The sequence below is a fragment of the Tachypleus tridentatus genome, chromosome 9 (assembly GCF_004210375.1).
Source record: "Tachypleus tridentatus isolate NWPU-2018 chromosome 9, ASM421037v1, whole genome shotgun sequence".
NCBI classification, from domain to species: Eukaryota; Metazoa; Arthropoda; class Merostomata; order Xiphosura; family Limulidae; genus Tachypleus; species Tachypleus tridentatus.
The window spans coordinates 166,920,508-166,946,212 of NC_134833.1; the positions used below are offsets into that span (position 1 = coordinate 166,920,508).

The following is a 25,705-nucleotide window of genomic DNA, read 5'->3' on the forward strand; positions in this document are numbered from 1 at the left end:
TCTGTAATGTGAGGAGGCAAGACCACACTGGAACAATATTCCATTCTCTGTAATGTGAGGAGGCAAGACCATATTGGAACAATATTCCATTCTCTGTAATGTGAGAAGGCAAGACCATATTGGAACAATATTCCATTCTCTGTAATGTAAGGAGGCAAGACCATAATGGAACAATATTCCATTATCTGTAATGTGAGGAGGCAAGACCATATTGAAACACTATTCCATTCTCTGTAATGTGAGGAGGCAAGACCATATTGAAACAATATTCCATTCTCTGTAATGTGAGGAGGCAAGACCATATTGAAACAATATTCCATTCTCTGTAATGTGAGGAGGCAAGACCGTGAATGGAAAAATATTCTATTTTCCATACATGGTTATTGTTTGTACACAAATGTTATATTAATAATATAATGTTAAATTCTCTGTATTTTTTTATTGTTTGTATACTAATATTATGTAAACAATATATTGTTAAACTTTCTTCTCTTTACTTGCTTACTGTCTGTATACAGCTAATATACCTAATAATAACATGGTTTGTTTCTCTATCCTTGTCAATAAATACTGTGATAAACATTATGTTTCATGTTACAATACCTGGATGTCAGCTTCATTAAACCTTACAGTAGATATCACAAACACTCTAAAGAGCTGGACCTCAGTTTCATATGACCAACTGTTAATGTATTCAAAGTTGTTATAAAACTGATCCCATAATATCCAAACATCCTTGTGATCCTGAAGAAGGTCACTCACCAACAACTTAAGGGTTTTCCACCTGGTCAAAAGTAGAAATAATGTAATTTGTCAAGAAGAATTATTTTTATGGTTTGTCTAAATATTCTTTGATAATTTTATAAATTATTGTACAGATCATTTTATTTGTAATTTAAAAAGACACAATTATGCAGACTTAATTTGCAACCTTTCACCCAGATACTTATTAAAATAAGAATCACATGTTTTCAACAGAATAAAAGAAAAAGACAGATGCACAATGTAAGTATTTCATTTATACCCACTCAGAAACATTTAATTATAAAATGGTGAAGATGTTTAATTCATATCTATCCCAGAATATCTAAATGAGAATGTAATACCTTTCTTGAACTTGATCTAGTGTACTATTCAGGTCTATATGAACTCCAGCCTCAACTTCATCCATTAGTACACTCGAAATAATGCTGAGGTTACTAATTAGGTTTTGTTTTTCTAGTAGTGCCTCCAGGAGAGACTAAAAAAAACATAATAGGTTAAAAAAATGCTGCCATTATCATAGTGAGTCAGGAAGAACAGGTATTACAGGTTCAAATAAAGCTAATATTAACATAGTGAGTCAGGAAGAACAGGTATTACAGGTTAAAATAAAGCTACTACTATCAAAGTGAGTCAGGAAGAACAGGTATTACTGGTTAAAATAAAGCTACAACCATCAAAGTGAGTCAGGAAAAACAGGTATTACAGGTTAAAATAAGGCTACTACTATCAAAATGAGTCAGGAAGAACAGGTATTACAGGTTAAAATAAAGCTACAACTATCAAAGTGAGTCAGGAAGAACAGATATTACAGGTTAAAATAAAGCTATAACTATCAAAGTGAGTCAGGAAGAACAGGTATTACAGGTTAAAATAAAGCTACAACTATCAAAGTGAGTCAGGAAGAACAGGTATTACAGGTTAAAATAAAGCTACTACTATCAAAGTGAGTCAAGAAGAACAGGTATTACAGGTTAAAATAAAGCTACTACTATCAAAGTGAGTCAAGAAGAACAGGTATTACATATTAATATAAGGCTAACTCTATCAATGTGAGTCCTGTATGAATAGTATTTATACAATAAAATAAGGCTACCATTATCAAAGTGAGTCAGGAAGAACAGATATTACAGGTTAAAATAAAGCTACTACTATCAAAGTGAGTCAGGAAGAACAGGTATTACAGGTTAAAATAAAGCTACAACTATCAAAGTGAGTCAGAAAGAACAGGTATTACAGGTTAAAATAAGGCTACTATTATCATAGTGAGTCAGGAAGAACAGGTATTACAGGTTAAAATAAAGCTACAACTATCAAAGTGAGTCGGGAAGAACAGATATTACAAGTTAAAATAAAGCTACTACTATCAAAATGAGTCAGGAAGAACAGATATTACAGGTTAAAATAAAGCTACTACTATCAAAGTGAGTCAGGAAGAACAGGTATTACAGGTTAAAATAAAGCTACAACTATCAAAGTGAGTCAGGAAGAACAGGTATTACAGGTTAAAATAAGGCTACTATTATCATAGTGAGTCAGAAAGAACAGGTATTACAGGTTAAAATAAGGCTACTATTATCATAGTGAGTCAGGAAGAACAGGTATTACAGGTTAAAATAAAGCTACAACCATCAAAGTGAGTCAGGAAGAACAGGTATTACAGGTTAAAATAAAGCTACAACCATCAAAGTGAGTCAGGAAGAACAGGTATTACAGGTTAAAATAAGGCTACTATTATCATAGTGAGTCAGGAAGAACAGGTATTACAGGTTAAAATAAAGCTACTACAATCAAAGTGAGTCAGGAAGAACAGATGTTACATATTAAAGTAAGGCTAACTCTATCAATGTGAGTCCTGTATAAATAGTATTTATACAATAAAATAAGGCTACCATTATCAAAGTGAGTCAGGAAGAACAGGTATTACAGGTTAAAATAAAGCTACAACTATCAAAGTGAGTCAGAAAGAACAGGTATTACAGGTTAAAATAAGGCTACTATTATCATAGTGAGTCAGGAAGAACAGGTATTACAGGTTAAAATAAAGCTACAACTATCAAAGTGAGTCAGGAAGAACAGGTATTACAGGTTAAAATAAAGCTACAACTATCAAAGTGAGTCAGGAAGAACAGGTATTACAGGTTAAAATAAGGCTACTATTATCATAGTGAGTCAGGAAGAACAGGTATTACAGGTTAAAATAAAGCTACTACAATCAAAGTGAGTCAGGAAGAACAGATGTTACATATTAAAGTAAGGCTAACTCTATCAATGTGAGTCCTGTATAAATAGTATTTATACAATAAAATAAGGCTACCATTATCAAAGTGAGTCAGGAAGAACAGGTATTACAGGTTAAAATAAAGCTACAACTATCAAAGTGAGTCAGGAAGAACAGGTATTACAGGTTAAAATAAAGCTACAACTATCAAAGTGAGTCAGGAAGAACAGGTATTACAGGTTAAAATAAGGCTACTATTATCATAGTGAGTCAGAAAGAACAGGTATTACAGGTTAAAATAAGGCTACTATTATCATAGTGAGTCAGGAAGAACAGGTATTACAGGTTAAAATAAGGCTACTATTATCATAGTGAGTCAGGAAGAACAGGTATTACAGGTTAAAATAAAGCTACAACCATCAAAGTGAGTCAGGAAGAACAGGTATTACAGGTTAAAATAAGGCTACTATTATCATAGTGAGTCAGGAAGAACAGGTATTACAGGTTAAAATAAAGCTACAACTATCAAAGTGAGTCAGGAAGAACAGGTATTACAGGTTAAAATAAAGCTACAACTATCAAAGTGAGTCAGGAATAACATATTACAGGTTAAATTAAAGCTACTACTATCAAAGTGAGTCAGGAATAACATATTACAGGTTAAATTAAAGCTACTACTATCAAAGTGAGTCAGGAAGAAAAGGTATTACATATTAAAGTAAGGCTAACTCCATCAATGTGAGTCCTGTATGAATAGTATTTATACAATAAAATAAGGCTACCATTATCAAAGTGAGTCAGGAAGAATACATATTACAGGTTAAAATAAAGCTACTACTATCAAAGTGAGTCAGGAAGAACAGGTATTACAGGTTAAAATAAAGCTACAACTATCAAAGTGAGTCAGGAAGAACAGGTATTACAGGTTAAAATAAGGCTACTATTATCATAGTGAGTCAGGAAGAACAGGTATTACAGGTTAAAATAAGGCTACTATTATCATAGTGAGTCAGGAAGAACAGGTATTACAGGTTAAAATAAAGCTACTACTATCAAAGTGAGTCAGGAAGAACAGGTATTACAGGTTAAAATAAGGCTACTATTATCATAGTGAGTCAGGAAGAACAGGTATTACAGGTTAAAATAAAGCTACAACTATCAAAGTGAGTCAGGAAGAACAGATATTACAGGTTAAAATAGAGCTACTACTATCAAAGTGAGTCAGGAAGAACAGGTATTACAGGTTAAAATAAAGCTACAACTATCAAAGTGAGTCAGGAAGAACAGGTATTACATATTAAAGTAAGACTAACTCTATCAATGTGAGTCCTGTATGAATAGTATTTATACAATAAAATAAGGCTACCATTATCAAAGTGAGTCAGGAAGAACAGATATTACAGGTTAAAATAAAGCTACTACTATCAAAGTGAGTCAGGAAGAACAGGTATTACAAGTTAAAATAAAGCTACTACTATCAAAGTGAGTCAGGAAGAACAGGTATTACAGGTTAAAATAAAGCTACTACTATCAAAGTGAGTCAGGAAGAACAGGTATTACATATTAAAGTAAGGGTAACTCTAACAATGTGAGTCTTGTTTGAATAGTATTTATACAATAAAATAAGGCTACCATTATCAAGGTGAGTCAGGATGAATAAAAACTAGAATATGAATGATGTTTTGATGAGAAAATAAATTTTTGTTTTGCTCTTATCCTTAACTGAATAACTTTTAAGTACCAACTAAAGAGGTGTAAGTAATATTTAAATGAAATAGTTAAGATTTCATAATGAGAAAGTAATATGCCACACATCTAATATCATTCGTCAGTTAGTAAAAATAGCTGTCATGAGATGAAATGAAGTTTAAATTTACCTCTAACATCCTTAGCTGACCCCTGCACTGACCAATGTCCTGCACAGGAGTTTTACACAGCATCAGTTTGTAATCAGTTTCTAGAAGCAGATCATTGGCCAGTGTTAAAGCTTTCTGATAGTTGTGCCATTGGTCAAGCCTTTGGGCCAGTTCTTTGTTAGCCGTCTTAATTAACTCTTCCAAGTTGTGTTGTAGTTGCTGTACATAGGTCTGTGTTCCTTCAATATGTGATTTTGCCTCTTTTGTAATTACTGCTTCTTTTAAGCTGTTACCCAGCTGTTCAATAACTTCTGTATTCTTTGTTTTCAACTGGTTGGAAATTTCCTGAGAAACAAAAGAACAACTTTTTGTTAATTTTCTTTAGATTATTTATTAACAGATTTATGTAATTATTTTGACTATGTTGTACTTTTATAGAAATCAAACTTATTTAGTACATTAATGATTGTGTACAACATCAAAATATCAAGGATAACCTTTATTATGTCTATATTTCTCATTATTACTAACAATGGAAAATTATACTTAACTATATCTGTATAGAGTCTGTTGGAAATAGCATTTCAAGTCTATTAACAGATTGGAAATCTCTGACTTTTTATTAATATTATCAAACAAACTTCTTGAAGTTTTTACCTTTTGGTACAAATAATAAACCAGCTTCAACAAAACACAACCTAGATACTAAAAACAAACTAACCTTAAGGTTTTCCATCATATTTGATGGATATGTGTATCTGAAATTCATCTGGGATACAGCATACATATCAAAGAGAATCAGAGTATGCAGTGACCACTGGATAATACTGGCTTAAAGCATATTCTTACATCCTTCATCAGTAATGGACATTTTTATTACAACATATATTTACAATGTCCTCATCCTCCAGCAGTAAGTTAATATTTTCTCACATTGAAATGCATTTCCAATAACACTTACATCCACCAGTGGTTTAGCAACATGTCTGCAAATTAACAATGCTAGAAAACGAGTTTTGAAACCTGTGGTGGGAAAATCACAGACATCCCATTATGTAGCTTTTTACTTAACTTTAAACAAATAAACAAAATTTACCTCCTTTCACACTACAGTTATTACTTGATGTACCTCCTTTCACACTACAGCTATTACTTGATGTACCTCCTTTCACACTACAGCTATTACTTGATGTACCTCCTTTCACACTACAGCTATTAGTTGCTGCACCTCCTTTCACACTACAGCTATTAGTTGCTGTACCTCCTTTCACACTACAGCTATTAGTTGCTGTACCTCCTTTCACACTACAGCTATTAGTTGCACCTCCTTTCACACTACAGCTATTACTTGTTGTACCTCTTTTCACACTACAGCTATTACTTGATGTACCTCCTTTCACACTACAGCTATTACTTGATGTACCTCCTTTCACAGTACAGCTATTACTTGATGTACCTCTTTTCACACTACAGCTATCACTTGATGTACCTCCTTTCACACTACAGCTATTACTTGATGTACCTCCTTTCACACTACAGCTATTACTTGATGTACCTCCTTTCACACTACAGCTATTACTTGATTGTTAAAGTTTATTTCTTCTGTCCATCTAAACAGTGGTCAGATTTTTTCTTGCTTGTTCCAGTCTTTTATTTTCCCCTTAATTGTCCTTGACAATGTCTGTCTTGTAGCACTCTCCACCTACATCAATGCATCCTTTATTCTGGTAGTGTATACAAGTACCTCATTCAAATAACATTATCAGTTTTATAAAGACTAACCCAATTCATAGTTTCCACACCAAATCTTAGGGAGGAGAAATCGGAGAAAAGTGTGAGCAAAGGTATTATCGAAAATACATTTTTATTTTAACAAAATGTTAGCTTCCAAAACATACTTATCTCCTCACTCTATAGCTAGAATCCCATATTGATAAGGTGGGGGACAAGTTGGGGATATATATATATATATATATCCATACAAAATGTGTAAGCATAGATTGTGAATTTGCCAATAAAAGATAAGTGCCCTAGTGGGGGAAATGCACTACATCCCAAACAAATATGCTTTTTATCCAGAATCTAATTCATGGATTGCAGGTGAAATTTCACACAATCTGTCATCACTGTTGTTCATGTCCTATCCAGGTAGCTGAGGTTCCATTGGTTAGGGTTTGAATTATAGGGCCATGGTTCCTAAATCCTTGATGGTGGTTAGACATAAGGTGAAAAAAAAATATATATATATATATAAACCTGTGGGTGGATCTCAATCTGTAGCCACAGAGTAATGAGATTTGACCCACAAGAATTACAATGAAAAGATAAGGAATGTTGACATTGGCAAACCTTCTCTTCATCCTGAAAAAGTGTGAAAGGCAATACCTAAAACTTGTAATGGTGGAATCTTGTATGTCTTACTCAATTTGAGGAAACAGAATTCACCTGGTCCAGAATTATGAATACTCAACCTCATTCCCCAACCATATAGGCAAGGTAAATTCTGCTTGTCTCCAAAATTACTGGGAGGACATGGAACAAATTGTGCTCAACCAATAACCTACGGACCATCCAATGTTTGGAATTATGAGAAGACAATGGAACTTCTTCCATGAACATTGTCCTGAATCAATATTGTTCCACACTCAATCCAACCAGATCTGAACTGTTGTTATTAGTAGGCTCCTGAAGAGGATGTTGCCTCTTGTACCAACATCTGGAAAAAAATCTAGGATCTTGGGTAAGTCAGTCCCAAACTTCCTCTTTATCAAGAGTGGAAGAAATTTACTCAAACATTCTGGACCATCAAATGGTTAGTCAAAAACCTTAAGAGAAAGATACTGTCAGATCATGCAAATGATGTGAGATAAAATTATTGGGTGAGGTTCACATACCAGTCCGCACATCTTCCAGCAAGTAATTAATCTGATAAAATATGAATCACAGATGTCTCCTCACCTGAAAATAAAGCCCAAAATAAGTAATAGGAATTTATATTTATATTCATCTTAACAAAGTAACCAGGAGTAAACCCCAGGATATTGAAGGATCCCAATGAATAAAAAAGTTGTTGTCTAACATCTCTAAAGGTCCTCACTTGACATAACAAATGATCAGGATCTGATCAGTCATAACAGAAAAGTAGCATTCAGATTAGTTAGTGAAAAAGATTTATTCTCTTCCCTGGCTGCCATTGTCTTAAGGAAAAAGGACCTGTCTGAGTATAGGAAGATGTAAATAGAGTGATAAAATATCCCATGCACAGGCAATGCAAACAATTCTAACCAATGAATTCTGCAAGCCCAAAATGGCTTGAGGAAGTCAAAGAGCTCTGAGGATTTGCATCTCTTCAAGTATCTAAATATAAGGCAATTGTGAAAGATGCAAGACCTTTGTAAAAAAAAGCCAGTTAAGAAAACAAGTTATAAATGACAATTCTGGACAAAGTGGGTTCATCCTTCTCTCAATACACCATTGTCCACATGTGTGCCATCATCATTGATAAATGTCCATTGTTCGACTACACAAAGACTGAGAAAGATACATGGTAACCTTAAAAGTTACAGTTCAATACCATGCAAAGGACCTCATAACCTCCATACATGAAGACTGATTTTCAGGATGGTTGGATGTACAATGTCAAATCATGAACAGAGTTAAGCAGGCAAATCTGATGCTACTAACAAAACCTGACAAGGTATTAACAAATCATAGCTAGTACTCCATGTAACACACAAATCAGTGAGAAGGTACAGAGGTGCAACCCCATCCAGTCCTGACTAAATACATCTATTTCCAATGCCTGAGAGTGAGATACCAGAGACCAAAAAGTTGGCAGTTGAGTATTCCAATAAGCAGCAAATGTACTGAACATCAGCATCCTGAACCAAGTGAAAATCCAATGGACAATCTCATGACACCATTATGTTTGAAGAATCTGGTTGAGTTGAGACAATTTATCTGCCATCAAATCCTCCCCTGGAACATGGCAAGCTGGAAAGAAGATAGGATAAGAGTGGGCCCCAAAAAAAAGAAGGTCCAAGGTATGGAACAAAAAAAGAGACCAAGACTGAGTGTCCCCATAACAAGAAATGCGAGACAACCCTGAGGAATTGATTAAGTGATGCATGACAATTTTTCCCCTCAACAAGTCCAAACTTTGAGACCCTTTGAATACAAGAAATTCTAAAATATTAATATATAGGGAAGCCTTGCCACCTGTCTATAGGCTCTAGAATTCCTAACTGTTGAGACATGAAACCTATCTATGAAATAAGACAGCCATGACAAGATGGATTTCTGGACAAGGTGGTAGTGTTAATCCTGAATAAAGAGACTCGGGAATCCAGTGTATTGCTTGCTATTCATGGTCCATTAACTGCATAAAGATCACTGAAAGGATATCATGTGCACTCATCCCAAAGGAATGAACTATTTAAGTGATGCCCACATCTTCAAAAGAGAAAGAACCTTCCACACAGTGGGAAAAGGAGATGTGAGTTGGTGGCGGACTGCTTGATCCACAACGTGAAGCCAAGTTGGAGTCGACTGAGATACCTGTTGAAAAAGACAACCAGATGGATGATATATTGTGTTACAGTGAGAATAGTTTTATTGGCTCTGATAATAAAGCATGGCTTGGTTGCTTCAGAAAGTAGAATCTGATGAGATAATATTAGCAGTAACCAGTCATCCATGTTATGGGTTGAGCACAGTTCTCAGAGTTGGAGTCGACTGAGATACCTGTTGAAAAAGACAACCAGATGGATGATATATTGTGTTACAGTGAGAATAGTTTTATTGGCTCTGATAATAAAGCATGGCTTGGTTGCTTCAGAAAGTAGAATCTGATGAGATAATATTAGCAGTAACCAGTCATCCATGTTATGGGTTGAGCACAGTTCTCAGAAATGGAGATTTCAGAAAAAGTTTATAATTTGATAAAATACATATAGTGCCAATGTTAGTCCAAAGGACAAAGCCCTGGACTGCAGTACTTGATCCTTGTGCAGAAAGTGCATATAATGGTGGAGTGATTTTGCTATGGGAATATGCAGATAGGTAGGTATCAGAGGCATTTCATTTGGTCATCCACAGTTCTGGCAAAAAATGCCAACGCAGAATGAATAATGACACCATCATGAACCTTGGAGGATCTATAGATTGATGTAGATGAGAAAGATTAGTAACCAGATGCTAATCCCCTCTCTTCTTGGCCTCAACAAACAGACTGGAATAAAACTCTGGAAGAACTGAGACAACTCTTTCTACTTTTTCCTTGACCTGTGATAGTCCTAAAATGAAGTTATGAAATCCAAGTATCTGCAGGAGGTAGAAATGGAATAAGAGTTGATATATGACAGGCTGAAGTATGATCCCCCACAGGAGATGAGGAAAGTCAAGAAGCTGATGAATACAGACAGAAGACATTAACCCCTGATTAGAAAGAGTGGCCTAATGTTAGTCAAAGAGGACCAACACCTTCCAACAATACACCAACAAAGAGGCTAAGAAAATTGCAGGAGCTGGCAACTGACCAAAGTAGATGCTAAAATAGACCCAACTGATCATCAAATTGCTAAGAGACTTTCAATAAAAGTTAGAGGGGTGATAAATATCTTAGCACAGTAGTTAGAATCAGGTGAATCCTTGAAAACTATGATCTATTAAAGTTGACCATAGATTCCATTCTGGAACTCCACATTTCCAAAAGTAGGTCTACTCATTGAGAGTCTAAAATTCACCCATTTGGCAGCAACTAGAGAAAGACCCAAAACATCATACATTTGATTTATCAACTGAAGAAAAGGACTCAGAGACACCTGGTCTGAAGTTAACTTCCTGAAAAGCTAATACAATAGAGGAAGGAGCTAGAAAAATTGAATATAAATTTTCACCAGAATTCCCCACAAGTGCGCCAAAGAGTCCCTTGGAGAAACACCATCAGACCAAATATATATCTCCATCTCACTCCAAAGAAGAGTCAATACAGCCTCAACTGAGAGTAGTCTCCCCTATAACTGTTGATCAAGCAAGATATGTCAAACAGCAGAGACATCATTTGTCTCTGTGCTACAAACAGTAATCCAAAATTCATCCTGTATATTAGCATGCCAAAGTTAATTTTTTCAAAATAAAAATCAACTTGGTAACACAAAGAAAGCTCAAAGTACCTCCAGGACAACTAAGTAGGGAATAAACAATTGAAGCAACAAAAAATAAATCAGACAAAAGTTTAGATGGGCAAAGGAAAGATACTGCAGCAGTGTGAGATAAGGTAAGTATATTTCTGTCTCAGAGCATACCACTTCAGTATCTAGATTATCCATCAGTAATAAATATTTCTGTCTTAGAGCATATCTTTACAGTGTCTGTATCCTCCATCAGTAATGAACAGTTCTGTCTTAGAGCATATCTTTACAGTGTCTGCACCCTCCATCAATAATGGATATTTTTGTCCTAAAGCATATCTTTACAGTGTCTGCATCCTCCATCAATAATGAATATTTTTGTCATAAAACATATCTTTACAGTGTTTGCATCCTCCATCAATAATGAATATTTTTGTCATATCTTTACAGTGCCCTCATAAATATTTTTTGACTACTTACCTTTACAGTGTCTTGGGCTTCCATTACTACTTGGTAATGTTGTCTAATGGAGTGAGTCAGAATTTCCTTAATATCTCTGCAGTGCTTCTGAATCCAGATAGAAAGATCTTCCGTAAGTTTTTCATATTGTTTCCACTGTGTCACTAAGTCTTCCAACACAGTTAACCTGAAGTTTAGTTCTGATGTAACAGATGCCCATAAATTTCTCACATGACCTATCTCTTCTGCCTCAGTCACTCCCTGATAATCTTCTGGTTCATCTCCTCTTATCTCAGCTGCAAGTGCTGTCTTGAAAATTTCATTTTTAGCCTCAAGTTCCATCTTTACAACCTGATAAGAAAACCAAAAGTTAATGACATGAACCAAATATTAAGTTTTCATGACAAATAAAAGAATAAAAATTGTCAAAATTTCTTTATTTAGGAACCATTGTTTCAGACTTGAATGTACTGTTTTATCTATTTTTACTTAAAAATACACCAGATATATGGTTTAGCAACCGTAAAATGAATGAATGAAGTGGATATGGTAATTATCTACTATATCTAAAAGTAACTAGTCCAGTTATGCACCAAAAGCAAAAGTTCTAATAAGTCAGGGAATCATTTCTATCCTGACTCTCTTTGAAAAACATGTAGTGAATCTTATTCTATGATTTATTTTTACACATACCTTGTATCTGGTATATTTTGACACATACTTACATACCTTGTACCTGGTATATTTTGACACATACTTACATACCTTGTACCTGGTATATTTTGACACATACATACCTTGTACCTTGTATATTTTAACACATACATATATATACCTTGTACCTAGTATATTTTGACACATACATTACATACCTTGTACCTAGTATATTTTGACACATACTTACATACCTTGTATCTGGTATATTTTGACACATACATACATACCTTGTACCTAGTATATTTTGACACACACTTACATACCTTGTATCTGGTATATTTTGACACACACTTACATACCTTGTATCTGGTATATTTTGACACATACATATATAGCTTGTACCTAGTATATTTTGACACATACATATATACCTTGTATCTGGTATATTTTGACACATACCTTACATACCTTGTACCCTTGCCTGGTATATTTTGACACATACATATATACCTTGTAACCTGGTATATTTTGACACATACCACATATACCCTTGTACCTAGTATATTTTTGACACACACTTACATACCTTGTATCTGGTATATTTTGACACATACATATATACCTTGTACCTAGTATATTTTGACACATACATATATACCTTGTATCTGGTATATTTTGACACATACTTACATACCTTTATACCTGGTATATTTTGACACATACATATATACAGCCCTTGTACCTAGTATATTTTGACACACATACTTACATACCTTGTATCTGGTATATTTTGACACATACATACTTACATATGTACCTTGTGTACCTGGTATATTTTTTGACACACACACATACTTACATATTTTGACTTGTAACATACCTTGCTTGGTATATTTTGACACATACATATAATACCTTTGTTGTACCCTAGTATATTTTGACACATACTTACATACCTTGTATCTGGTATATTTTGACACATACTTACATACCTTGTACCTAGTATATTTTGACACATACTTACATACCTTGTATCTGGTATATTTTGACACATACTTACATACCTTGTACCTGGTATATTTTGACACACACATACTTACATACCTTGTACTTGGTATATTTTGACACATACATATATACCTTGTACTTGGTATATTTTGACACATACATATATACCTTGTACCTAGTATATTTTGACACATACTTACATACCTTGTATCTGGTATATTTTGACTCATACCAACATACCTTGTACCTGGTATATTTTGACATGTACCTACATACCTTGTATCTGATTCACTATAATATATTCGCACATACCTTGTATCTGATTCACTATAATATATACGCACATACCTTGTATCTGATTCATTATAATATATACGCACATACCTTGTATCTGATTCATTATAATATATACATACAGTCATGAAAGCCTGTGTATTTTTGTAACGTTTTTGGATATATAGATATTTAATCTCAATTATAGGAATATAACTAAACAATTAAAACTGAAGAAAAGACTTTTCAAGATCTTCTGTAAAGGTAATTCTACAAAAATGCATATTCTAACTGAGGAAAAAGTTAGGACACCCCCACATGTATTCCCACTTAAAATGGGTCAACCTATACACAGGTGTATCACACCAGGTGCACATGATTAGAAGATCGTTACTCAGCACTTTGAATGAGGCTTGCCCTATTTAAACCTGACATTTAGTTTGGTGTGTTCCTGACTGTTGAAGTGAGAGTGAGTACCATGGTGAGAGAAAAAGAGCTGTCTGAGGCCTTCAGAAAGCAAATTTTAGCAGCTTATGAGTCTGGTAAGGGATTTAAAAAGATCCCAAAAGATTTTGAAATCAGCCATTCCGCTGTCCAGAAAATAGTCAACAAGTGGAGGGCTTTCAAAACAACTGCCAACATGCCCAGATCTGGTCATCCAAGCAAGTTCACCCAGAGAGCAGACCGCAAGATGCTAAAAGAGGTCTCCAAACACCCTAACATGTCATCACGGGACCTACAGCAGGCTCTGGCTACTGTTGATGTGAAAGTGCATGCATCTACAAGTAGAAATAGATTGCACAAGTGTAACTTGCATGGGAGGTGTGCAAGGAGGAAACCTTTGCTCTCTAAGAGAAACATCAAGACCAGACTAAAGTTTGCAAGAGAGAATGTAAACAAAGACCAGGACTTCTGAAATAAAGTTGTTTGAACAGATGAGTCCAAAACTGAAATATTTGGACACCAGAACAGAGGACATGTCTGGTGTAAACCAAATACAGAATTCCAGGAAAAGAACCTCATACCAACTGTAAAGCATAGAGGTGGAAGTGTCATGGTTTGGGGCTGCTTTGCTGTAGCAGGACCTGGACAGCTCACAATAATAGAATCCACCATGAATTCTACTGTGTATCAGAGGATGCTTGAGGATCATGTGAGACCATCTGTACGAAAATTAAAGCTGAGGTGGAACTGGACTGTGCAACACAACAATGACCCAAAACATACCAGTAAATCCACCAAGGACTCGCTGAAAACTTAAAATGGAGAATCCTAGAATGGCGAGTCAAAGTCCAGATCTTAATCCCATTGAGATGCTGTGGGGTGACTTGAAACGGGCTGTACATGCAAGAAAACCCTCAGACATCTCGCAGCTGAAAGAATTTTGCATTGAGGAGTGGGGCAAACTTTCTTCAGACCGATGTCAGAGACTGGTAGATGGCTACAAGAAGCATCTCACTGCAGTTATTTCAGCCAAAGGGGGTAACAATAGCTATTAGGGGGTAGAGTGTCCTAACTTTTTCCCCAGTTAGAATATGCATTTTTGTAGAAGTTCATTTACAGAAGATCTTGAAAAGTCTTTTCTTCAGTTTTAATTGTTTAGTTATATTCCTATAATCTCTCAGTGTTGTTAAAATTGAGATTAAATATCTATATATCCAAAAATGGTACAAAAATACACAGGATTTCATAAGGTGTCCTGACTTTTTCACATGACTGTACATACCTTGTATCTGATTCATTATAATATATACATACGTACCTTGTATCTGATTCATTATAATATATACATACATTGTATCTGATTCATTATAATATATACATACATACCTTGTATCTGATTCATTATAATATATACATACGCATCCCTTGTATCTGATTCACTATAATATATACATACGCATTCTTGTATCTGATTCACTATAATATATACATACATACCTTGTATCTGATTCATTATAATATATACATACATACCTTGTATCTGATTCATTATAATATATACATACATACCTTGTATCTGATTCATTATAATATATACATACATACCTTGTATCTGATTCATTATAATATATACATACGCATCCTTGTATCTGATTCATTATAATATATACATACATACCTTGTATCTGATTCATTATAATATATACATACATACCTTGTATCTGATTCATTATAATATATACATACATACCTTGTATCTGATTCATTATAATATATACATACATACCTTGTATCTGATTCATTATAATATATACATACATACCTTGTATCTGATTCATTATAATATATACATACCTTCTATTCTGATTCACCTTGACAGTTACATACCTGGTAATGTGATAGCAACAGCTCAATGTCTTGAATGGATCTTATGTCTTCCAACATCTCTCTCTGTAACACTACACCAGCTATATTCTTTAACCAACTTCGAAGTTCCACGAATATTTCATGGAATGGTTGCTGCATCACCCGCTGACATAACTGAGATTCCAAGTCATATGTAGATATCTTCAATGTTTCCCAGCAGCTATTGAGTTGTTCTAGGTGTTTCTCGGCAATTTCAAAGCTTGCTGAATAATTGTTTTCATGTTCTCTTGTTTAACTTCCTTGATCTTGAAGTTTGACTTGATTTTCTAACAACAAATACTTAACTTAGTATGTAGCAGTTCAGTATAAAAATAACTTTTACCATTCTTAATATACCATAACTAAGCCTAATATCCAATAGTTTATTCCATTTGTAAAGATCTCCTCTCCAGATCATAAGTTTATTAGATGAAATGCAATTACTGTTTTTTACTTCTGATACATTACATTTAAAAAATATAAAAGAATTTTTAATTTCTGTTTTAAAATTGACAACATGAACAGGTCAGTGATGAAGTTACCAAGCGTTTAGACAAGATCCTTATCAATTTTTAAAAGTAACTATACTTACAGCAATGTCACCTAAATGTTTCAATTCCTCAGCCAAGTCTGTCTCAACATCACTTTTCTTTTGTATCTGAAACAAGTAATGTTCTGCCTCTTCTATCCAAGTGTTTAACTGTGTGATGTCTTTCTGAACATTCTGCCATGTCATATGGTAGTTTTTCAGGTTCTCTAGCTGAGATGTGACATCCTTTACGAGTTCCTTCCAATCCGAAGTACACCTGCAAACCTCGTGGTTTAATGATGGACATCTTACCCCTTTCAGCCCTTGACTTAGTTTATTGATGTAAGCTATCTGGGGTTGGTGGTCATGGATGTCACACTGTAGATGCTATTTTTTTACAATACACTATTACTTAATATTTATCTAAGTAGACAACATTAATTAATAAGATTTGATTAAAAGTTTCTAAATAAACTGTGATTATATATTTCATGTGAATAACCTTAAAAGAAATGAAAAGAAATCTTGGTGTAATGGTATACCAGTGATATTACATTAGTAAGTATACACATGATAATGTACTACTCTGTAACCAGTGATATTACATTAGAAAGTATACACATGATAATGTACTACTCTGTAACCAGTGATATTACATTAGTAAGTATACACATGATAATGTACTACTCTGTAACCAGTGATATTACATTAGAAAGTATACACATGATAATGTACTACTCTGTAACCAGTGATATTACATTAATAAGTATACACATGATAATGTACTACTCTGTAACCAGTGATATTACATTAGTAAGTATACACATGATAATGTACTACTCTGTAACCAGTGATATTACATTAGTAAGTATACACATGATAATGTACTACTCTGTAACCAGTGATATTACATTAGTAAGTATACACATGATAATGTACTACTCTGTAACCAGTGATATTACATTAGTAAGTATACACATGATAATGTACTACTCTGTAACCAGTGATATTACATTAGTAAGTATACACATGATAATGTACTATTCTGTAACCAGTGATATTACATTAGAAAGTGTAGACATAATAAGATATAATTCTGTAACAAGCGATATTATATTAGTAAGGGTAGACATAATAAGATATCATTATGTAACCAGAGATATTATATTGGGTTTGTTATGTTGAATACAATTTCTCACCTTAAATGTAGAAATCAAAGCCTCCACATTATTTTCACTGAAACAAGGCAGTTCTTTCATATTTTGTATCTTGGCCGTCAGCCACTCAGAGTTGGAATGTAGTAAGGGCTTCAGTTGTTGCCAACCAATCATTGCTTTTTCCAGGAAATATCCATGCTCTGTTGCTTTCTCTAACACTTGTTCTGCACGTCCTGTGACTACTTTGTAATACGATAAGTTCCTGTTTTGAAGGGAACTTTCAAAACAGTCAAAGGTGAATTCAACAGAACTCAGTAGAAGTTGCACTTGCCTGAAGAAAGCCTATGTGATAAATAAAACATTAGTACAAAACTAAGCATCATTTTATTGAAAAGAAAATACCATAAGCAAGACTAGTATCCATTTAAATGTGAAGATTATATGTAAGTTAGGTATCAATTTATGCATAAAACTTTAATAACCAGTTTCTCACAGAAAGAACCACAACACCAGCAGTGAAATGTTATGTTGTACTGTTTCATGAACCACAACACCAGCAGTGAAAGGTTATGTTGGACTGTTTCATGAACCACAACACCAGCAGTGAAAGGTTATGTTGTACTGTTTCATGAACCACAACACCAGCAGTGAAAGGTTATATTGGATTGTTTCATGAGGCACAACACCAGCAGTGAAAGGTTATGTAGGATTGTTTCATGAGGCACAACACCAGCAGTGAAAGGTTATGTTGGATTGTTTCATGAAGCACAACAGCAGCAGTGAAAGGTTATGTTGGACTGTTTCATGAAGCACAACACCAGCAGTGAAAGGTTATGTTGGACTGTTTCATGAAACACAACACCAGCAGTGAAAGGTTATATTGGACTGTTTCATGAAACACAACACCAGCAGTGAAAGGTTATGTTGGATTGTTTCATGAAGCACAACACCAGCAGTGAAAGGTTATATTGGACTGTTTCATGAAGCACAACACCAGCAGTGAAAGGTTATGTTGGACTGTTTCATGAAGCACAACACCAGCAGTGAAAGGTTATTTTGGACTGTTTCATGAAACACAACACCAGCAGTGAAAGGTTATGTTGGATTGTATCATGAACCACAACACTAGCAGTGAAAGGTTATGTTCAAATGTTTCACAGAGCACCAGCAGTGAAAGTTTATATTGAACTGCAGTGTGGTAATTATCATAATGATCATATAAAAACTCTGAAGAAGAAACCTTTAAGCACGAATCTCACCTTGTGATGTTTCAGTTCATCTTGAAGTTCAGTAATAGTTTTTACAATCGTCACACTTTCAAGTCGTATGTTGCCAAGTTTAACTTGCTGCTCCAGAAGATGTAGTTGCCATTTCAATTTTTTAACTAGTTGTCTTCTGCACTTGGTTCTCTTAACTTTACGAGTTATCTGTAAAAAAAACAACATGAAAATACTTAGCACTTTAAAAGTAAATATAACCATCATTTCAGTGCAAATTGAAGGGACATCATTTGTCTTCTTCACCCTCAGTAACAGTTACGTGGCAGCAGAAGGAGAGAAACAAACATTTACATTTTAAGACACTCCTGCATCACTTATTTCCTTAAGAGCTGTGTAAGTTGTTGGAATATTCATTTGTATATGAAAAAAATCAAAATTATTCACTGTACATTAAACCCATGCTTCGGTGAGTCAGCTAGGAGACATGAGGTTTAGTAACAGATATTAATTACTATTAATACATATTTCATTTGAAGGTTACTTTAAGAAACTAAAATATGGTGAACTCTGACTTAAAACCTGACATACTTTTGACTTAAGTTGATAAAAAAACAAAAGTGGAACCACACGAATGATGAGAAACGTGAACAGTCATGCAGCCTTTACAATACTAAACTCAGAAAAAAATAAACACATTTCAGTTGCATGTTGCTCTGAACCTTTGTGGTTAACTACAATGTCTGCTAGAGCTCTCATGTTACTGTACTGTACTTATATTTTTCAATGTATGTTCTACTATAAATCTCTGACATGGGTACTACGTACTCTATATATTACATGACACAGTGGTTTCATACATTAGATAAGTACAAATACTGTATTACTGTGCACTAGCACACCTACCTCTTAAGTATAATGCTACAATATACATGACAGTTAAACCCAGAATACAATGTTTTTTATAAATTTTTTTCAAGCTAACCCTTGTATGTAAGAAACATTTTAAAACTTCACTTAAACAAAAACGTAAAGTCAGTTAGTGTGGTACTATAGGAAGTTCATGATGACAAGAAACCCACTTCAAGTAAAAATATATCTCAAGACGGCTGGTATGGGTATTAAAACTTTTATTAAAATAAAGTAGAGAACAATGTTTCGATCTCTCTTTGTTAACCTGAAGATGATCTAAGAAGATGTCCACATCCATGCACTGTTCTGCCAGCTTGATCATCTTGTCTACCTACATCCATACACTGTTCTGCCAGCTTGATCATCTTGTCTACCTACATCCATGTACTGTTCTGCCAGCTTGATCATCTTGTCTACCTACATCCATACACTGTTCTGCCAGGTTAATCATCTTGTCCACATCCATGTACTGTTCTGCCAGGTTGATCATTTGTCCACATCCATGTACTGTTCTGCCAGGTTGATCATCTTGTCCACATCCATGTACTGTTCTGCCAGGTTGATCATCTTGTCCACATCCATGTACTGTTCTGCCAGGTTGATCATCTTGTCCACATCCATGTACTGTTCTGCCAGGTTGATCATCTTGTCCACATCCATGTACTGTTCTGCCAGGTTGATCATCTTGTCCACATCCATGTACTGTTCTGCCAGGTTGATCATCTTGTCCACATCCATGTACTGTTCTGCCAGGTTGATCATCTTGTCCACATCCATGTACTGTTCTGCCAGGTTGATCATTTTGTCCACATCCATGTACTGTTCTGCCAGGTTGATCATCTTGTCCACATCCATGTACTGTTCTGCCAGGTTGATCATTTTGTCCACATCCATGTACTGTTCTGCCAGCTTGATCATTTTGTCCACATCCATGTACTGTTCTGCCAGGTTGATCATCTTGTCCACATCCATGTACTGTTCTGCCAGGTTGATCATCTTGTCCACATCCATGTACTTTTCTGCCAGGTTGATCATTTTGTCCACATCCATGTACTGTTCTGCCAAGTTGATCATTTTGTCCACATCCATGTACTGTTCTGCCAGCTTGATCATCTTGTCCACATCTTTTCATGCACTCCCTTTTAGGAACAGTCACATGTCAGTACAGCAAGTGATCATGAACTATTCACATATTAACAGATCAAAACTATCTTCACATTTTGCCATGTCCATATCCTTCTTCAATGCATTCATAACATTTCAGCAAGGCTGCTTTTACTTTTCATAGTCCATGGCATCTTGTGATGTCATGCTAGCTCACACTTTTAGGCCTTTCCTGTGACAGCAGGTCTGAGACAGGCTGCTCTGTTACCTCTGTCCCAGTCTGACTTTGGGCGCATCTTTTATATACCTCCAAGAAAGCATTAATGCCATCTTTTGGTTCATCAAATTTGATAAACTTGGGTCAGCTGGCCCTGACCCCATTGTCATTCTTGGTACATTTATCTTTATATTTGGGTGATGCTCTTGTTTCTCTGAGTCTTTTTACTGTCAAACAAATTGTTACAGGTCACAGGTTTTGAGCACAAGTTGCTTGTTGCTATTTATCTACTTGTTAAAGTCAGTCAAGATGATTGTATACCATGTATTCTACTATATTTTTATCACTGTTACAGCTGTTCATACACAAGTCTTTTTCTACAGTCATTCATGTCTTCTTCTACCCCTTATTACCACTCTATACTCCTGGTTGGCTCACCAATGTGAATCTTTATGTATATATGGGCCAGATTCTTTATATTGGTTTGTGTTCCTTGATGAATTTCAACAATAAACATACAGTACACAGTCCATTTATTAAAACAAAATACATACAAAATGTTTCTTACACTCTTCATTACCACAGTTGTATTCAAAGCTTTAACTAATTTTCTTCAAAGTCCACACAAACTGGTTTAGTTACTTTAGAACAAGATGTGTTATTCTTCTCTACCATATTATTACAATACAGTCTGTAAAAGGTTACTTTAAAAACCACTACTAGCTCTGTTGCTGACCAAAGTTGTATCCAAAGCTGTAAATAATTGTTTCTCTTTCTGTTAAAGTCCACACAGACTGGATTAGAACACAACTGAGAAGACAAATTATTCTTCTCTATCATGTTAGTATTGCAAGGGCCAAGCATGATCATGTGGTTAGAGCACTTGACTCACAATTTGAGAATCATGGGTTTGAATCATCATCACACCAAACATGCTCGCTTTTCAGAATTGGGGGCATTATAATGTTATAGTCAATCCCACTGCTCAATGGTAAAAGAAAAGCCCAAGAGCTAGCAGTGGGTGGTGATGACCAGCTGCCTTTTCTAGTCTTAGACTAATAAAACTGCCAATTATGACATCTAGATCTGTCTAACCAACAAATTGATACAAACTATATTTTGGACATGTGTTTATAAAAGCTGACAGAGCCCTAAAATCTTTCACACATAATGAGATATGATGCAACAACACTTGACAAAATTTAAGAAGATCCTATTAACATGAAGCAATAATACAACAATCACAAAATTGTAACAGTTGAAATACACAATGCATGATTCATAAAATTATACAAACAAACCTACAATAAACAATCAGTCATAAAATAATACTTAACATTCATGCAACATGCTTACTAAACTATCAAAATCATAACACTCTCATTAAACTCAAATGGTCATGTATCTCTAACATAATTCTTGTATGTAAGAAACACTTTAATATTTACTTCAACATGATGTGCTGTAGTTATTCTGTTAAGCTAATCCTGATATGTAAGAAAAACTTCAACATGATGCACTGTAGCTATTCTGTTAAGCTAATCCTGGTATGTAAGAAAAACTTCAACATGATGCACTGTAGCTATACTGTTAAGCTAATCCTGGCACGTAAGCAACACTTCAACACAATGTACTGTAGCTATCCTGTTAAGCTAATCCTGGTATGTAAGAAACGCTACAATATTTACCTCAACATGATATACTGTAGCTATCCTTTAAGGTTATCCTGGTATGTAAGAAACGCTACAATATTTACCTCAACATGATATACTGTAGCTATCCTTTAAGGTTATCCTGGCATGTAAGAAACACTACAATATTTACCTCAACATGATGTACCGTAGCTATCCTTTAAGGTTATCCTGGTATGTAAGAAACACTACAATATTTACCTCAACATGATGTACTGTAGCTATCCTGTTAAGCTAATCCTGGTATGTTAGAAACACTACAATATTTACCTCAACATGATGTACTGTAGCTATCCTGCTAAGCTAATCCTGGTATGTAAGAAACACTACAATATTTACCTCAACATGATATACTGTAGCTATCCTGTTAAGCTAATCCTGATATGTAAAAAACACTACAATATTTACCTCAACATGATATACTGTAGCTATCCTGTTAAGCTAATCCTGGTATGTAAGAAACACTACAATATTTACCTCAACATGATATACTGTAGCTATCCTTTAAGGTTATCCTGGTATGTAAGAAACGCTACAATATTTACCTCAACATGATATACTGTAGCTATCCTGTTAAGCTAATCCTGGTATGTAAGAAACACTACAATATTTACCTCAACATGATGTACTGTAGCTATCCTGTTAAGCTAATCCTGGTATGTAAGAAACACTACAATATTTACCTCAACATGATGTACTGTAGCTATCCTGTTAAGCTAATCCTGGTATGTAAGAAACACTACAATATTTACCTCAACATGATGTACTGTAGCTATCCTGTTAAGCTAATCCTGGTATGTAAGAAACACTACAATATTTACCTCAACATGATGTACTGTAGCTATCATATTAAGCTAATCCTGGTATGTAAGAAACACTACAATATTTACCTCAACATGATGTACTGTAGCTATCCTTTAAGGTTATCCTGGTATGTAAGAAACACTACAATATTTACCTCAACATCATGTACTGTAGCTATCCTGTTAAGCTACTCCTGGTATGTAAGAAATACTACAATATTTACCTCAACATGATATACTGTGGCTATCCTGTTAAGCTAATCCAGGTATGTAACAAACAATACAATATTTACCTCAACATGATGTACTGTAGCTATCCTGTTAAGCTAATCCTGGTATGTAAGAAACACTACAATATTTACCTCAACATGATGTACTGTAGCTATCCTGTTAAGCTAATCCTGGTATGTAAGAAACACTACAATATTTACCTCAACATGATGTACTGTAGCTATCCTGTTAAGCTAATTCTGGTATGTAAGAAACACTACAATATTTACCTCAACATGATGTACTGTAGCTATCCTGTTAAGCTAATCCTGGTATGTAAGAAACACTACAATATTTACCTCAACATGATGTACTGTAGCTATCCTGTTAAGCTAATCCTGGTATGTAAGAAACACTACAATATTTACCTCAACATGATGTACTGTAGCTATCCTGTTAAGCTAATTCTGGTATGTAAGAAACACTACAATATTTACCTCAACATGATGTACTGTAGCTATCCTGTTAAGCTAATCCTGGTATGTAAGAAATACTACAATATTTACCTCAACATGATGTACTGTAGCTATCCTGTTAAGCTAATCCTGGTATGTAAGAAACACTACAATATTTAACTCAACATGATGTACTGTAGCTATCCTGTAAGGTTATCCTGGTATGTAAGAAACACTACAATATTTACCTCAACATGATGTACTGTAGCTATCCTGTTAAGCTAATCCTGGTATGTAAGAAACACTACAATATTTACCTCAACATGATGTACTGTAGCTATCCTGTTAAGCTAATCCTGGTATGTAAGAAACACTACAATATTTACCTCAACATGATGTACTGTAGCTATCCTGTTAAGCTAATCCTGGTATGTAAGAAACACTACAATATTTACCTCAACATGATGTACTGTAGCTATCCTGTTAAGCTAATCCTGGTATGTAAGAAACACTACAATATTTACTTCAACATGATGTACTGTAGCTATCCTGTTAAGCTAATCCTGGTATGTAAGAAACACTACAATATTTACCTCAACATGATGTACTGTAGCTATCCTTTAAGCTAATCCTGGTATGTAAGAAACGCTACAATATTTACCTCCACATGATGTACTGTAGCTATCCTGTTAAGCTAATCCTGGTATGTAAGAAACACTACAATATTTAACTCAACATGATGCACTGTAGCTATCCTGTAAAGTTATCCTGGTATGTAAGAAACACTACAATATTTACCTCAACATGATGTACTGTAGCTATCCTGTTAAGCTAATCCTGGTATGTAAGAAACACTACAATATTTACCTCAACATGATGTACTGTAGCTATCCTGTTAAGCTAATCCTGGTATGTAAGAAACACTACAATATTTACCTCAACATGATGTACTGTAGCTATCCTGTTAAGCTAATCCTGGTATGTAAGAAACACTACAATATTTACCTCAACATGATGTACTGTAGCTATCCTTTAAGCTAATCCTGGTATGTAAGAAACGCTACAATATTTACCTCAACATGATGTACTGTAGCTATCCTTTAAGCTAATCCTGGTATGTAAGAAACGCTACAATATTTACCTCAACATGATGTACTGTAGCTATCCTGTTAAGCTAATCCTGGTATGTAAGAAACACTACAATATTTAACTCAACATGATGTACTGTAGCTATCCTGGTATGTAAGAAACACTACAATATTTACCTCAACATGATGTACTGTAGCTATCCTGTAAGGTTATCCTGGTATGTAAGAAACACTACAATATTTACCTCAACATGATGTACTGTAGCTATCCTGTTAAGCTAATCCTGGTATGTAAGAAACACTACAATATTTACCTCAACATGATGTAGTGTAACTATCCTGTTAAGCTAATCCTGGTATGTAAGAAACACTACAATATTTACCTCAACATGATATACTGTAGCTATCCTTTAAGGTTATCCTGGTATGTAAGAAACACTACAATATTTACCTCAACATGATGTACTGTAGCTATCCTGTTAAGCTAATCCTGGTATGTTAGAAACACTACAATATTTACCTCAACATGATGTACTGTAGCTATCCTGTTAAGCTAATCCTGGTATGTAAGAAACACTACAATATTTACCTCAACATGATATACTG

General features: G+C 34.6%; 1 protein-coding gene across 1 annotated transcript in view; it reads right to left on the bottom strand.

Moving 5' to 3' along the window:
• LOC143226903 (uncharacterized) overlaps positions 1–25,705 on the bottom strand; it is a 64,996-nt gene that overhangs the window by 12,586 nt on the left and 26,705 nt on the right. The window contains exons 10-17 of the mRNA XM_076458443.1: positions 18,662–18,829; positions 17,445–17,744; positions 16,309–16,632; positions 15,699–16,003; positions 11,451–11,780; positions 4,861–5,184; positions 1,107–1,240; positions 604–784 (exon numbers count right to left, since the gene is read on the bottom strand). Coding sequence (XP_076314558.1) covers positions 15,911–16,003; positions 16,309–16,632; positions 17,445–17,744; positions 18,662–18,829 — 885 coding nt within the window. The 3' untranslated portion in view covers positions 604–784; positions 1,107–1,240; positions 4,861–5,184; positions 11,451–11,780; positions 15,699–15,910. The remainder of the gene's footprint in view (positions 1–603; positions 785–1,106; positions 1,241–4,860; positions 5,185–11,450; positions 11,781–15,698; positions 16,004–16,308; positions 16,633–17,444; positions 17,745–18,661; positions 18,830–25,705) is intronic.